Genomic DNA, 14887 nt, shown 5'->3' with positions numbered 1-14887 from the left:
GAGCAAAACACAAATTATACCATTATCTGCCTGAGCAGACTAGTCTTAGTCTAACGTACATATGACAGACGCTTGACGCGGGGTTTTTCTAAATGTTTATGGTTTCGATGTGTGGGGACTAGAAAACCCCTACGTCAAGTGGTACATGAGGGGTTCATATCCCTAAGTCTATCAGATAAGTCTATAATCTTGTGTTTTTACGCCTTTGGTCGTCTACGAAAGTATGCGGGATCCTTTCGGTTCCTTAGACGATTCTAGCCCATTGCCGTTGCAGTTTTCTAGGATGGTGAAAAGAGGAAAACTTCTGAAAGACAGGAGAGAAACGTGTTCAATTTGACAGTGAGTAGCTTTAGTTGGTCTAGTAAATTATTTAGGGTTCAAACTAAGCCAAAAAATTTGTCACGAATGCCGACGTTTCCAGCTAAGATATTTATCGCAGGGCTTCCAATGAGAGATCATAATGGCAACCCAGCCGCCACCACAAAGGAAACAAGTCTCTTTTGGTAGCAAGCCTCTCCAATGGGTTGGGTTGGCTTGTTCTCAAGACGATGCGTACCAATTGATTGAGCCGCAAACATTACTGACTATGAAAATCGACAGATGACGCTTAGGGACTTCAACATTCCAGCTCGTCAATTGGGCTGGAATTGCATATTTCCCTGTTAGGGCCGTATGTTAGTCGGCAGATTTTTCTTTGTCATGGAGGGTCCGAGAAAGCTTATTGTAGCCGTAATGATAGCGACGCGGCAGGTTTGGAGGGATCAATCGAGTCTCAGAGGTTGCCGTCTGAGGGCGGAACATATCCTTCTGTAGCCAAACCGAATCCACGCCGCTCCTCGTCCACTGCTGTTGCGCGCGAGGATATTGAGAGCATGGTCCTACCCAAACCCAACGCCTCCGCTTCTATTCAAAAAGGCAAACCGGTCCTTTTCTGGCACGTGGGACCGCACAAGACGTCGAGCACCGCTGTGCAGACATTCCTGTACAAGATGGAAAATGTTCTCAAGCAGCGCGACAACATAGTCATGCCTCTGCATCTTCCCGGAAAATGTAGCAAGCATAAAGCCGCCGCCAACATTGCCTATTGCTTGGTCGACTACGAGGAATGGCCGAATTCGTGGGACGAATGCCGAGCTTGTGAATCGCCTCGCTCTGTGGTTTCCAATGATTGCGGACAAGTCTTGACAGCATTTCACCAATTCGTAGAGAGTGCCCGAGTCAATTCGCAAAACATATTACTTTCGTCCGAGGGCTTTAGCATCTGGACCACAGCGCAGATTCAGCGGCTCGTTAGCAAATGCTTTTCCGATTGGGACGTTCGAGTTATCGTTTATTTTCGTCAATGGGACGAATGGCTTGAGAGTGTATACTTTGAGTGGAATCGTTTCAAGTCATTGCAGATACGCCATTCATTGGTGGACTACTTTGAGGACCCTGGCACACTATCATGCACTGCATTCCAGTACAGTCATGCAGTACGTCAACGCTACCAAACTGTTACGACTAAAACTGTCGCCGTTGTCAATTTTCATGCGCCGACGGAAAAACGTAGTCTGATAGAACAATTTGTCTGCGACGCGTTACAAGGGATGGCTCCGTATACCTGCCGCGCCGCCAAGAAATTTGCACCAACCAAGTAGAAAACTGCAACGATAACCGACTAGAATCGCACTAGAATAGCTCAAGTACAGTGGTGTATATCGTGACAGATTAACAGTCTTGATTTCTCGTCAAATCACTGCTGCTTGTCGCACAGAATTTGGTAGACACAACCTTAAGTGAGTCCGTAAGTTCCTTCCAGATTGACTGGTCTGAAATTACAATACACTTCCTTAAGGCATTGTCGGACAAGGTACACACGGTACCCAGTTTGATAATTAACGCTTGCACGTGTGTTTGTCACTGAAAGTGTCAGAGGTATCTCTTAAGTGAGATATTTATCGGTTTTCTGTGACTCATTCATTGTGAGCCGCGACCCTACTTCCTCGGAGTAACTGGTGTCGAAAACCTCTTGGAGTCTCCAGGGTTTGTCGACAAGTTTCTTCGTGACTACGGGTTTCTCCGGCTGGGTGAGGTATTCGATACCAAAAGGCCCAAGGACCTCAACCCTGATTCCGGTTGGAACGGGAATACTCACCGGGTAAGAAGAGTACGGGGGCTAATCAAACCCTCGATAGTTACTGGTACGCAGCGTTGAGCGTGGCTGTAACACTGCCACCTTGCAGAAGTGAGTGTACCAGTGCTAGCTTGGTTCACTGGTATAGGGTCATTTAACAAAGTCCGCCCTAATTGCGGCGAAGGACCCGAACCCCTTAAGTATTTTCGGAATTTCGAGAGAGCGACCCATTCCCTTCCTAGAGAGTCATTTCTCTTGCTGCCGCCATCATGGCATCGTTTGCACAACCAGTGTCAGACGAAACCGTTTTTGCTCACTTAACGGACGTCATACTCAACCTTCCTACGGCACACCCGATTCGTTTCTGTCTTCACTTCAATGGATATGATAAACTTGGGAGTTTTCTTAGTATCGTTGAGAATGAAATTGAATCCCTTCGCTATGTCCTACTTCCTACCGAAGATACAGTCAACCGTCGATCAACTGGTTTACTTATGGGACACGTACAGCTCCTTCGGCATTTCTTCCGTTGGATTGATACCCAAAGTAACACAAAAGGTGGACCACTTGACAATCTTGATTTGCTCTCTCTCACAAGAGGTGAATTCAGTTTGTACCGACAATCCTTTACCCCCTACATTTCGAGTCCCCCAGAATTTTTGTGGCCTCGCGCAACTGCACTGATGACTGCTGTTTTTCGTGACAATTCAAAACGAGAAAATCCATACACTGGTAGTATAGCTGAAGTTTTGGAGGATGACCATTCCCCCAACAACTGTCACACCTTGGACAAAGATGTGGAACAAGTTATTGAACCTAAGCATGAAGTGCATCAGAACGAAATTTCGTTGTATCCAGAGCACCATCTCCCTTCAGTTGCTTTGGTGAACCATCATCTACCAGTTGACTCTGATGGAGTTGTTGTGAGCTGCAAAATTGTGAACAGCATCACTGTACAAGAATGTTTAGGGAAAGCCCATCAGGACACTGAGCTTACCATTCATTCAGTTTCTTCTACAACAAGTACTCCTGTTGTGCCTACGAAAAATTTGGTCAATCAAGTTCTTTGTCCCAGTGTTGCAAAGAGTACTTCATGGATTCCTGAAACAAACAAGAGTTCTCTCCTTGTCTCTGTCATGAAGTGTGCTTTCACCACTGGTCTACTTTGTGTTACATTTAATTCTGCAAGGGAATCAGGATGTTTTCAGAAGGGACATACCACCATGGTCTACAACAGCATTCCTCCTGATCCTGGAGAAACTCAGATGGCAGCTAGAAGCCAAGCCACCATTGATTTTAACAAGTTGGTTGATCCTCCCAGTATTTTTCTCATGATGGGTTCTCTATGGCATGATGCCAACCCACACAATAAAATCAGAAATTGTGTGGAGGAGTTACCACCAGAACCAGATCCCAATTTCAGCACTCCCATTCTCCATGGTTGTTTTGGGAATTATTCAATATTGCATCAAGGAAAAGTTCATTTTATTCCTCTCCATGTTTTTGCAAAGTGTGAAACTTTATCTTGCAAGGCAGACAAAAGGAAAACATGGAATTGTTTGTTTGCAACAAGAGTCTATTTTTTGATCATCATCTGTTTGCTTCAAAATCTACTGCAGTCATGCAAAAGCTATCTAGTTTTTGTGCATTTGAAGCAGCTAACTTTGAAATTGCTATCAAGCCTGCTGCTCCAAATTTCATTGGCTTTCCATACTTGGTCTCTGTTTTGCATCTACCTATGCATTATACCCAAGTAACAGCCAGTGACCTTGTTCTGCCTGAAGCTCAACCTAGTACACAGGATGGGGAGAGTGTCAATTCTGGTGTACTCTTGAGCACATCTAGAATGCTGAGCAGAGTGTCCTGTGTTCAAGTTGAAACCATCTTTCATTCTAGTACACAGGATGTGGAGATTGTCAATCCTAGTGTACTCTTGAGGGCATCTAGAAGATTGAACAGAGTTCCCTGTGTTTTATTGAGTTTGAGCGGTTCCACATCTAGAACCTTAGTCAACTGTCCTGTCCTAACTCAGGATGGGGAGTGCCTAGAAAGCCTAGTACAAGGAACTTCACAAAGAATCCTTGATCTAGACAGAGGACATACCACCTGGCCACCACCCTCCTACCATGGGAAGCAACATGATATTACTGCATACAAGGGAATCCTAAGTCAAGGTGAAGTTGACACAAGAATGCTCAAGGATTTTGTTGCAGATGTTTTCAAGGATTGGGAGCCAGGAGGCTTACATGTCTTGACATTGAATGAATCTATTGATGTTCTGTGTGAAGATAGTCCTGCCCTCTGTTTGACAAGTCAAGTTAAAGCTGACAAACAAATGTTCAAGGCTTTTGTTGCAGAGGTGTTTAAGGATTGGGAGCTAGGAGGTGTTCATGTAGTGACATTGAATGACTCAACAGATGTTCCATGCAAACATTGTCCTGCCATTGGCTTTGCTAGCAAAAATCTGCAAACCTTTGCCAACCCCATGATGATTTGTGACCTAGATTCTTACTTCAAGGCACTTGAAGGTACAGTTCACCCTGCTTACCACTATGCATTCCTTGTAGACCTACTCTGGATGCTCTGGGGAGCTAGTATTGAGGAACTCTATATGTGTGGCCCCACTATGCTCAATGCCTACATGAGCAATAGTCAACAAGGCAATGTCAGTGGAGTCCCATCCCTGGATGCTCCTAACTATGGGGAGCAACATTTGGTCAGCAAATTCAAAGCTTTTTTGCTGATGCCTTGGGATCCTGGAGGACCCAAGCCACTTGTGAGGACAATTAGTATGAAGCCAACTGTTATGAAGGCAAGTACTAGGCATTCCCCAGCAGCAAAGAAACAGCCTTTTATTGGAACATTGAAAAGCTTGGCAAACTGCTCTTTCTCTAAAGTATCCCCTGGTCAGCCCAGCATTTTGGATTTATGGAGAGATTACATTGACATAGTGCTTCAAGTCAGTCACACAGCAGTAAGCTTGGAAGCCTTCCACCTGCACAGTGCTTGCACCACATGCTATGTTTCCATTTCTACAATGAGTGACAAGTTTTGTGATACTGGAGGCATGTCCTGCCTTGGGCAGATTGCTGAAACCTCTAGTGTTTTGAGATTTCTTCTTGCAACAGACCCCTCCAATCACCTTCTCTCAGGAAAGGAAAGTGTTCTCCTGTTTGAAGATGAGGCTTGTATTGTTCAGAATCCCTTTGGTATCTTTCTTTCAGACAACACATCTGTTCTCCTGTACCCAGATGAGAGTTGTGATGTTCAGGCTACAGGATGCATTGTTTGCAAAGAGAAATGTTATGTTACTACATATCATTTTAGTACACAGCCAAGCTTGGACCCCATAGGACAGTTTCAGCTTCCAGACTCAGTGAGGTTGTTGAATGATACAAGACAGGCCAATGGGGAGTCTCACGGTATATACCCGTCCCATGTGTCTTTGAGACATTTATCTCAAAACAAGTGTGTCACAAGCAGAAATCAAGTGTATACATGTTTACTGCAAGTTGTGTACATGTCAGTGGAATTGGCCTTATTATATGCATTCCTATGTAATTATGGCATAGCAAGAAGATATATGGGCACAGATTTGCAGTATTCCCTACTTACTTTGAGAAGGCTCTTGGTTAGTATGGAGACTTCAGTTGCACCAAAACTCCAAGGAATCAATTGGATTCAACGGAAAGAGTCATTTGGATGGAAACACAAGGGAAACAGATGCAAATTGACAAGACCCAATTTTCATACCATGTGTGTTACAAGAGATACTTACAATTCCTTGATAAGTATGCAAGAACGGATTTTGCATTATATGGATACTATGGTGAGCATGGAAGATTCAGGTTTAGTTGGTGAAGTTGCCAGGACTGCAGTCAAGTTTGGATATGATCTGACAAAAGGCACTAGTTTGTAGAATCTAATCTTCTATCATTGTTTTTTGAGTTCTTTGATCCGTACTGCCTTTGTTGCATAGGTCCTCGTATCCGCTGCCTAACCCAAGGGGAGCGTTGCCAGCAAGTAGAGTTTTACAGTCCCTAAGCCCGCTTAGGTGTATTGCAGGTCATTTGTAATAATGCCCACAAGTCTTACCAGACTCTGTTTCTAACAGCGTTTTGTCCCATGGTGTACAGTGGTGTATATTGTGACACGGGCCCTTGCAATGAATTGAATACCATCAATGAAGCGCACCAAAGTCAATAGTATTTCGAACTCGGAAAAGGAGATATCGGTCCTGCTAGCGCGTATCAACAAAAAGTTACAGGAAACTGAGAATTTACCAATGCGGTGCTTGTCGGACAATACCCAAGGCTACATTTGGAATCGCACGCGAGAATGGGCTACCTTCGACCAAAGGCCGCCATCCGCCCCAGATCAAGAAGAAGCACGGCCACGGATGTGTAGCTTGGACACCTCCGCCATATGCCAGCTAGATGACTGGCGGGAACTTTTCCAAACTACTTCAAGTGGAGAAAAGGGCTGAGGGAACGGAGTACAGATGGCCAGTCATACTCGACACAAAGACTAAATGTAAATGTAAATCCCGTTGGCCACACCCTCCTTTCTAGCGGGACTCAACGTCCAGTGCGGGAAAGAAATGTGATATTAGGCGAACCGTCCAGACAGCTGCTTTTGACGTACCACGTTCGATAGCCAATCAAAAGTTCGTCATAGGTCGCGCAAATATAGATAAATAACGGATATTGGAATCACTATGCGAAATGTACTCTAAAAGTAACGAGTTGTACGTGACCGACCACTTTTCTCCGACACAAAGAACATTAATAACAAATCACAAATTCATGACGACGACTGTGTTATGTGCGATTGGCTCCGTTGGTTGAGCTCACGGTCCGATCTTCAAATGCCGTACGTTTGAAGCAATACCTTCAACCTCTCTCTCCTAGATCGTTTTCGATGTGATATTGAAATACTTTGCATTCTTCACAGAGCCCGTTGCTAAACTTCAGAGCATGCCAACAAATAGCGACGATGATAAACCATGTGACGGCTGTGGAGACCCCCGGGCTTTGGGATCGACTGGTCCAATGAGCACCGCTGGAGTTGCCGATGCGATATCCATTGAAGATAGTTCTGGATATGAACATTCCGACCTCCGTAGGCGTCCATTTGTCTCGCGCCACCGCGAAGCAATCGACTACATTGCGACAGATTCCACCGAGTCCAGACGCTGGGCAGTTCCAGATCAAAACGCGAGCGCGGAGCCATCTCGTACAGGCACAACACTGGCCCGGGCTGGGTTGTGTGTGCGGAGAGCGATACAGAAGCGAAATTCAGAGAATTTGATCGAGTTTTTGCTACCTTCCTGGCGCTGGCTCAAAGCCTACGACTGGAAGGAATCAATAGTCTCTGACGTTGTTGCCGGTCTCACCGTTGGTGTCATGGTAGTTCCGCAGAGCATGTCGTACGCCAAGCTAGCGGGTCTACCGGTCGAATACGGTCTCTATTCAGCCTTGGTGCCCGTCTACGCCTACGCCTTCTTTGGGTCATCTCGACAGCTTGCCGTTGGTCCAGTGGCGTTGGTCTCGCTCTTGCTGCAGACGGGACTCTCGTTAGCGCTCGAAAACGATAATCATTTTCCCGAAGACCCAGGCTACCAAGAGCGCTACAACAGACTCGCTATTCAGACGTCCTTTCTTGTTGGCGTTTGCTACATTGTTATGGGTCTGCTGCGACTGGGCTTTGTTACCATCTTTTTGTCACACGCCGTAATTTCCGGCTTCACGACGGGTGCCGCTGTCATTATCGGAATGAGCCAGGTCAAATACATTCTGGGCTACGAAATCGAGTCTTCCAAGTCTTTTCACAAGTTGCTCCAGGAACTTGTCGAGAATATCAATAAGTTCAACTACAAAACCTTTCTCATGGGCGCATTCAGTATTCTTGCCCTTGTCCTTATGAAACATGTTGGTAAACAATTTCCCAAACTGAAGGGGGTCCGTGCGATGGGACCATTGTCGGTCACAGCAGTGACTATCATCATCACCCTGGCGTTTGATCTAGACAAAAAAGGAATTCCAGTTGTGGGTACAATTCCCAAAGGTCTGCCAAAGTTCACTGCCGGGGACTGGACGCCCGTAGACCAAGTGGGCAATCTATTTCTAGTTGTTCTTTCGATTGTTGTTGTTGGGTTCATGGAGTCTATCGCGATTGCCAAGCAATTGGCTTCCAAGCACAAATACGAGATTGATTCCTCTCAAGAACTAATTGGTCTTGGAATGGCAAACTTTCTTGGTGGAATGTTCCAAGCCTATCCCGTGACGGGATCATTCAGTCGGTCGGCTGTCAACAACGAGGGCGGCGCAAAAAGTGGAGTTAGTGGGATGGTCACGGCAACTCTTGTCGGCTTTGTATTGCTGCTGTTGACTGTTGTCTTCGAAAAGCTTCCTCTTTCGGTCTTGGCTGCAATCGTGATCTCTGGGGTTCTCGGACTGCTAGACTACGAGGAGGCTATGTTTCTTTGGAAAGTTCACAAATTCGATTTCGCTGTTTGGTTGACTGCTTGTATAGGTACAATGTTTTTGGGAGTCGAAATTGGTCTGGCAATAGCAGTCGGGGTCTCGCTATTGATTGTTGTTTACGAATCGGCATATCCGCACACAACTATATTGGGGCGTTTGCCGGGAACAACAAACTATCGGAGTGCCAAACAGTATAGCAATGTGGAAGTATATGATGGAATTGTAATGATTCGTATTGATGCACCTCTGTACTTTGCCAATGCCCAAAATGTCCGAGACAAGATTCGGAAATATCGACTGATGGCCGAAGAACGGGCTGCCGCAAACAACTCAAGTGTACGCTTTTTCATTCTTGACTTGAGCCCAGTATCCCATGTTGACACAAGTGCTCTTCACATTCTAGCTGATATGAATGCCAATTACAATTCACGTGGGCAAATAATTTGTATCTGCAATCCAGGCATTGTCGTCATGGACCGCCTTATTCACAGTGGTCTGGTGGAAAGAATAGGACGTCAAAATTTTTTCCCGTCCGTGCATGACGCTCTCAATGATTGTTTGCGCAAAATGGACAAAGAAGCAACTTTGGTACATGATAGTTTTCACGGCTTGTCAGAGGACGGAGTAGATATGGAAGCACCGGCTAAGCAATTCGGCTAATGTCTGGTAGAGCTTTTGTCCCAATCCGTCAGAAACTGAATATATGTCTCTGCCACAGACAGCTAATAGCCATCCGTTGATGAAAGACCACCAGGTGTATGCATCATGCGCCTTTCAGTATAAAACCCTCGAAAAATAGCAATTTATGTAAGTTGTGCTTGTGTGCCACGTGTTTGAGATCACACAAGTAATGCTATGGTATCATTCCAGATTATGAACCAAGCGTAAAGAGCCTTTGCTTGCCAATATAGAAGCCAAAGTTGGAAAAAGTTCAACTGCACTTAAGGACTGCACCAAATGCACTTAAGCACTGCACCATGCTGCACCTTTTGCTTTGAATTAAGTGTAGAACACTGCACCTTTGCTTTTTATAAGCGCTAATTCAAAGTAGTGTCCCAAATATTATTCAAGATGGAAAGCAAGCTGTCAACCAGGTTTGGGAGTCGACCCATTACGCAGTCATCAAAAATGCGTACAAACACCATTTCCGGATGCTCAGGCGATTCTGTACTTTAAAAGGAGACTATGACTCCATACTGCTTTTGCTCACCCCGGCTCCTCCGTTTGCCCCTGCCATGGATGTTAAAACCATTGACGAATTCCTCCGTTGCAAAACCAGCCATCCTGGGACGGAGCTGAAGATCTCATTCTCTTCCCAACCACTTAAGGACTGGATCTCCTTGTCAAAAGAGAAAAGGCAACCCAGCGGAACATGCTATCTTTGGCAACAGCGCCAAAAGGGTTGTTTTGGATGTTAGGGATGCGGGCTACAAAGAAGTTGGGTGCAGTCAGCTCCTTCCCAGTGACTTGCATCATCTCCAAAGGTACCTCTTAAGTTCGGGTTCCCTTTCCGATCTCCAATTCTGGGTGATGATCATTGTGGCTGTTTCATTTAGCTCCACAATATTCAAGCGGATCATTTCAAGGACAACCTATTCAAGACATATAGTGGTCGCATTGACTCTCTTGTCATCGAAATTTTTGGAAAGTCGGATAAGAGACGGATGAAGCTAAGGCTTTGAGCTGACCACAAATACCCTGACCTGTGCCCTGTTTGCCCATTGCTGATCTATCTTCACTTGACCAACTATAAAGGCGGCTACCTATTTCCTTCCAGTGAAGAGCTTGAAAGCCCTCCGTTGGATTGCTTTTTCAAACGTCAATCCGCTATTCGACATTTATGAAGCGACTGAAGAATTTATGTGATACATTGGTAAAGCGCCCCAGTTCAAGATAGGTTCTCACATCTTCCGGAAAACCGGATACAGCAATGCAATTTTTGGTGAGGCAAATGAAGCAGACCTAAAAGCATCAGGCCGGCACTCAAGCATGAAGAACTATGCAAAATACCGGAAGGATGCGGCCGCAGACTATGAAACGCACAGGAAACGCCCTAATCCTGCCAACAATGTGTCAAAATGGGTCAACATAAAAATTGAGGCCACCGGAAATGCTAGAATCATGGCAGGATATGGCGGCAGCACGCATGTTCCGCTGTTAGAGATTGGACACTACTTTGTTTGTCAAATTCTTGGCATCAATGCAACTGAGGTGCTGGCAAGAAGTATTCCATTCCTTATGACCGCAGCATCGGAATATATAAGTAAAGAGTCCTGTCAGGCTAGATTTGACGAGTTCAAGATGAGCTTGTTGAGTACAGCGCAGGCCGCAATACTCACAGATATTGTTGACCAGCTTGTACTAGAGAAACTTCAGAGTCTGAACAAAAATGGCAGTTTGTTAGATACCATATCTGCAGTCAAAATCCGACCCAGGGCGTTGCTAAAGCCTCCCGTCATTGCAGAGACAGCAGAATCGACCGTCCAAGCAGAAGCTCCGAAAAAATGTTCCGAGAAGAATGATTTAGCCTTGCAGTTGAGCACAACTGAGACAATACAGGCAATGCAGTGTTTGCGGCTAGGTCAAGAAGAATGGCCCAAGCCTCTGACCAGTGGAGCCAATACTTTCTTCAAAAAGTTTCTCCACCCAACTATGAATTGCCTTTTTAGCCATTTTGATGGTTCAGTTCCTGAGTTTAGTGCTGTGTATCCAATGTTCAACCATACCACCTTTGCCAATAAATGTTGCACTGGGAAAGGCAACACCTGTATTTGAAAGTATTAAAAGAATTGCCGCAAACTGACTCTTTAGAGGACCTACAATTTTATTATTTTACATCTAGAAAATTACTTCCGCATTTTATTTTTTTGGGCCTTTTGGGCGTCCCACCCTACCCCTCGTTGATCTACATATCTCAATTGGGGCTTCTCCACCAGCCCGCCCCGCTTGAACGTTCCTGGGGGTTCACCATGACTGAAATTCCAGGTTGGGTCTTGGATGACGTCACTGCACCCGCTGCACCTCAGCCAAGTGACACCTTTTTCTAAAACATTACCAAACAGAAAAGATAGAGAGGCGAAGCTTCAACAGCACTTGCCTGGCCGACCAACGAGAGCTCCGATCACTAAAAAATGCCAAATGTTCGTGCTGTACAGAACCAAACAGAAAGGATGGGGGAGTGGAATATCAACACCAACTTGCCCCTGCCACTGAAGCCCAACCCGAGTGAATCCATTCCCTTTTCTCTCGGCGCATCAGAGGGAAACGGAAGCGGGCGTCTGCCGCAAAAGCCCAAATCCTAAGGAACGGGAATATGTGCAAAACAGAAAACATCACCAAACGGAATACCAATAGGGGAGCAAAGCTTCAACATCACTTGACCTGACCTACAAAAGAGAACACCCATGCACGAACGTAATGCCCCGATTCCGCGAACAGCACAGTACATCACCAAACAAAAAGGATAGGGGAGCAAACATCAAGATGACTTGCCCCTACCGCGAAAGGGAAGCCCAGCGAAAGCGTTTCTCGCGTGACTTGACACGTATCAGAGAGAAGCGAAGGCGATGTACCGGACTATTGTCGAACCTTCGTTGCCGAAAAACACACATCCTATGCAGTAACGTTAGATATATATGCAAACCCTTCCGACTCAACACAAAACATCACCAAATAGAATATATGGAGGAGCGAAGCATCAACACCACTTGACCTGGCTGACTAAAGAGAACTCCCATGCATGAACGTAATGCCCCGGTTCCGCGAACAGCACAGTACATCACCAAACAGAAACGATAGGGGAGCAAACATCAAGATGACTTGCCCCTGCCGCGAAAGCCCAAGTCCAGCTTCTCACATGACTTGACATGTATAAGAGAGAAGCGTAGGCGATGTACCGGACTATTTTCAAAGCTTCGTTTGCCGAAAACCCACATCCTATGCAGTAACTTTAAATAAATCCAAACCATTCTGACTCGACATAAAACATCACCAAACAGAATGGAGGAAATGGAACATCAACATCAATTGCACTGGTCATTTAACAAGAACTCCTGCGCAGCAATCATCAAACGAAAGCGAAAAGAGCTAAACTGTTCTGCGCATGCTAGGAGACTGCTCACTCCTTCGAGCCTCATAAAATATCTCACTGTCAATAGCGGAATAATACATTACTGTGAGCCATCTCTGTAAAGGTAAGCAATTTCGGTTTGATAAGCGGATCTTTGAAAGGAAATAAAGTACACGAAGAAGTATCTGAACGTCGTTTTTTGGATTGTTTCCGTGTTGAATGTTTACTCACAGTTTCGCTTCCTTTCTTGCTCCATTGACATAAACATTTCTTTGAAAAGAAAGAAATGAAGATCTTCCATCCAACATCATGCCTTCTTTACGGTATTGCTCTCATTGCCAATTTAGTTCCCGTCAGTGGAACAAAAGCGACTCCTCCAACCCCAGCTTGCTCTAACGAAATTATTGGATTCACCTTGATTGACCCGGATACGGATGCTGAGATTGGTCCTCTAGGCGACTACGATGAGAGTGCTTACCCGTCGGGAGTGAACATTCGTGCGGACTATTCTCCTTGCTCGACGGCTGACTTTATTGACAGTGTTCGCGTGACGTTCGACGATCCCAGTGTTTCGTTCTGTGAATTGGAAACGCCTTACTCGGTCTTCCGCGATTCTCCGGAGGGAGACTACCGTGCCGTTGTCATTCCGGTTGGAGTCCACACTGTGAGCGCGACGCCCTACCTCAGTGCTGACTGTTCCTCGGATGCTGGAGCGACCTTCAGTCAGACGTTTGAAGTGACAGCTATTGCGGGACGCTGTGTAACTGGCTTTAAGCTTTATGACTCTGTCATGGATTCGGTTGTGGCTGATAGCATCCTTACGGGTGGAGAAATTATGGAAGGTTCCGTGATCCGATCCGGTCGCCCATGTAAACTGAACATTGAAGCTGTTGCCGACGGATGCCCCGGCTTTGATATTGTATCGGTGCGACTGCAGTTGCGCGATGCAACGACTAATGCTGGCATCAAAGGTAGACGCGAGAACGACGCGCCGTACATGCTGTATGGTGATAAGGATGGAGACATTCGGAACGGTTCCGTGCCTGCTGGTAAATACCGCATCAGGGCCGCTGCGATACTCGACGGAGAAAGCAGTTACCAGGATTATTACGAGATCGATTTCGAATTTGATGCCTGTGCTGGTGGTAGTACACGGTCGCTTCGTGGTAATGCTGATGCGAAATAAAACTCATCTAGAGGGCACGGCCCTTCACTCTTACATCTCCTTCACAAGAAAAGAAACAGTATCTTCTGGAAAGCAATACGAACAGTCAAGCAACATATAAGGAAACTACTAAAGATAAAGTACATATTAGGCTTCACTTGCTGTAGTTCGCTTTTGGAAGGGAAGCAAGTCCCTGAGTATTAGGACACTCCGACAATGACGCGCTAGAATCGTCCCTTAGGTTTCTAGTTTATCAGACCCAGGAGTTCTGTGCTAGGTAGCGAGATCAAAGGTAGTGTTTTTGTTGTGTTCTCGAGTGTTTGAAGTGATCGCTGGTTCCGATTGAGCCTGGGGAGGTAGGGCAAAATACCTGGCTTTTCATGTTGTTGTTAAGTTGGCAAAGCCTACAGAGGCCTGGAATATACTGCCAGTTTCTTGTAGTGGTCCACGTGATAGACGTGTTGATCGGTTACTGGGTTTCGTATCCGTCTAAAGGTCTGAAACAAGGCAAATCTCCATGGTTGGACGCATTTATGATCTCTTCATCTATCAAAGAAGGTGCATTGCACAAAATTGTATTGTTTGCTAAAAGCTTGGGTTCTGAGCATCATTCATTATTGGAATTGGACCGCAAGGTAGTCGCGGATCCTCCACTCTGATAGATATTGGTTAAATATCTCGAATTGATGAGAGCGACAGCTGTGTTGTGTTTGCTAGTGTTTTGTCACGGTATAGTACCATGCGACATGTCTTCTAATGATGTCCGTCAGTTGGATGTCAACACGGTGAACGGCAGTTGGAGTGTTCCTGAGAATGAAGTGAGTCATATGGGAGTTAGTTCGGTCTTATTGTATGGAGTCCCTAGATACAATGATGTATCGAGCGTTGGAGAGAACGCGACGGAACGTGTCGTGTTCTGACGGTGGCAACGGAGTGGGACAGACGATACTTATTGCCTGCCTAACGGATGTAAATGGATGCGCTCCATTTTCCGCGGCATGCATGTTATGAAAGTTATTCTCGGTGTCACTATAAGTATATGTGAGCGCGGG

The 14887-nt window shown here is 45.7% G+C and overlaps 3 protein-coding genes across 3 annotated transcripts; all 3 read left to right on the top strand.

Moving 5' to 3' along the window:
* Window positions 1-460: 460 nt before the first annotated feature.
* On the top strand, window positions 461-5509 carry PHATRDRAFT_bd1200 (predicted protein; the record flags this gene model as incomplete). Its single annotated transcript, XM_002176167.1, has 8 exons — window positions 461-552; window positions 629-1475; window positions 1757-1786; window positions 1970-2140; window positions 2178-2227; window positions 2526-3436; window positions 3736-5075; window positions 5444-5509. 8 exons carry the CDS (start codon window positions 461-463, stop codon window positions 5507-5509), a joined length of 3507 nt encoding a protein of 1168 aa, XP_002176203.1.
* A 1916-nt stretch (window positions 5510-7425) lies between these two features.
* On the top strand, window positions 7426-9177 carry PHATRDRAFT_bd18 (predicted protein; the record flags this gene model as incomplete). Its single annotated transcript, XM_002176166.1, has 1 exon — window positions 7426-9177. A coding segment is annotated over one exon (1752 nt), but the record flags the coding sequence as incomplete, so codon positions are not given.
* Window positions 9178-12670: 3493 nt separating this feature from the next.
* PHATRDRAFT_bd1591 (predicted protein) lies at window positions 12671-13991 on the top strand. The gene is made up of 2 exons (XM_002176165.1): window positions 12671-12794; window positions 12951-13991. The coding sequence occupies exon 2, from the start codon at window positions 12957-12959 to the stop codon at window positions 13854-13856; it is 900 nt and encodes a 299-aa protein (XP_002176201.1). The 5' UTR covers window positions 12671-12794; window positions 12951-12956; the 3' UTR covers window positions 13857-13991.
* Window positions 13992-14887: the final 896 nt, after the last annotated feature.

The sequence above is a fragment of the Phaeodactylum tricornutum genome, genomic scaffold, assembly GCF_000150955.2.
Source record: "Phaeodactylum tricornutum CCAP 1055/1 PHATR_bd_15x14 genomic scaffold, whole genome shotgun sequence".
NCBI classification, from domain to species: domain Eukaryota; phylum Bacillariophyta; class Bacillariophyceae; order Surirellales; family Neidiaceae; genus Phaeodactylum; species Phaeodactylum tricornutum.
Note: the sequence above shows the minus strand (reverse complement) of the source record. Positions and strands in the feature narration are given on the sequence as shown.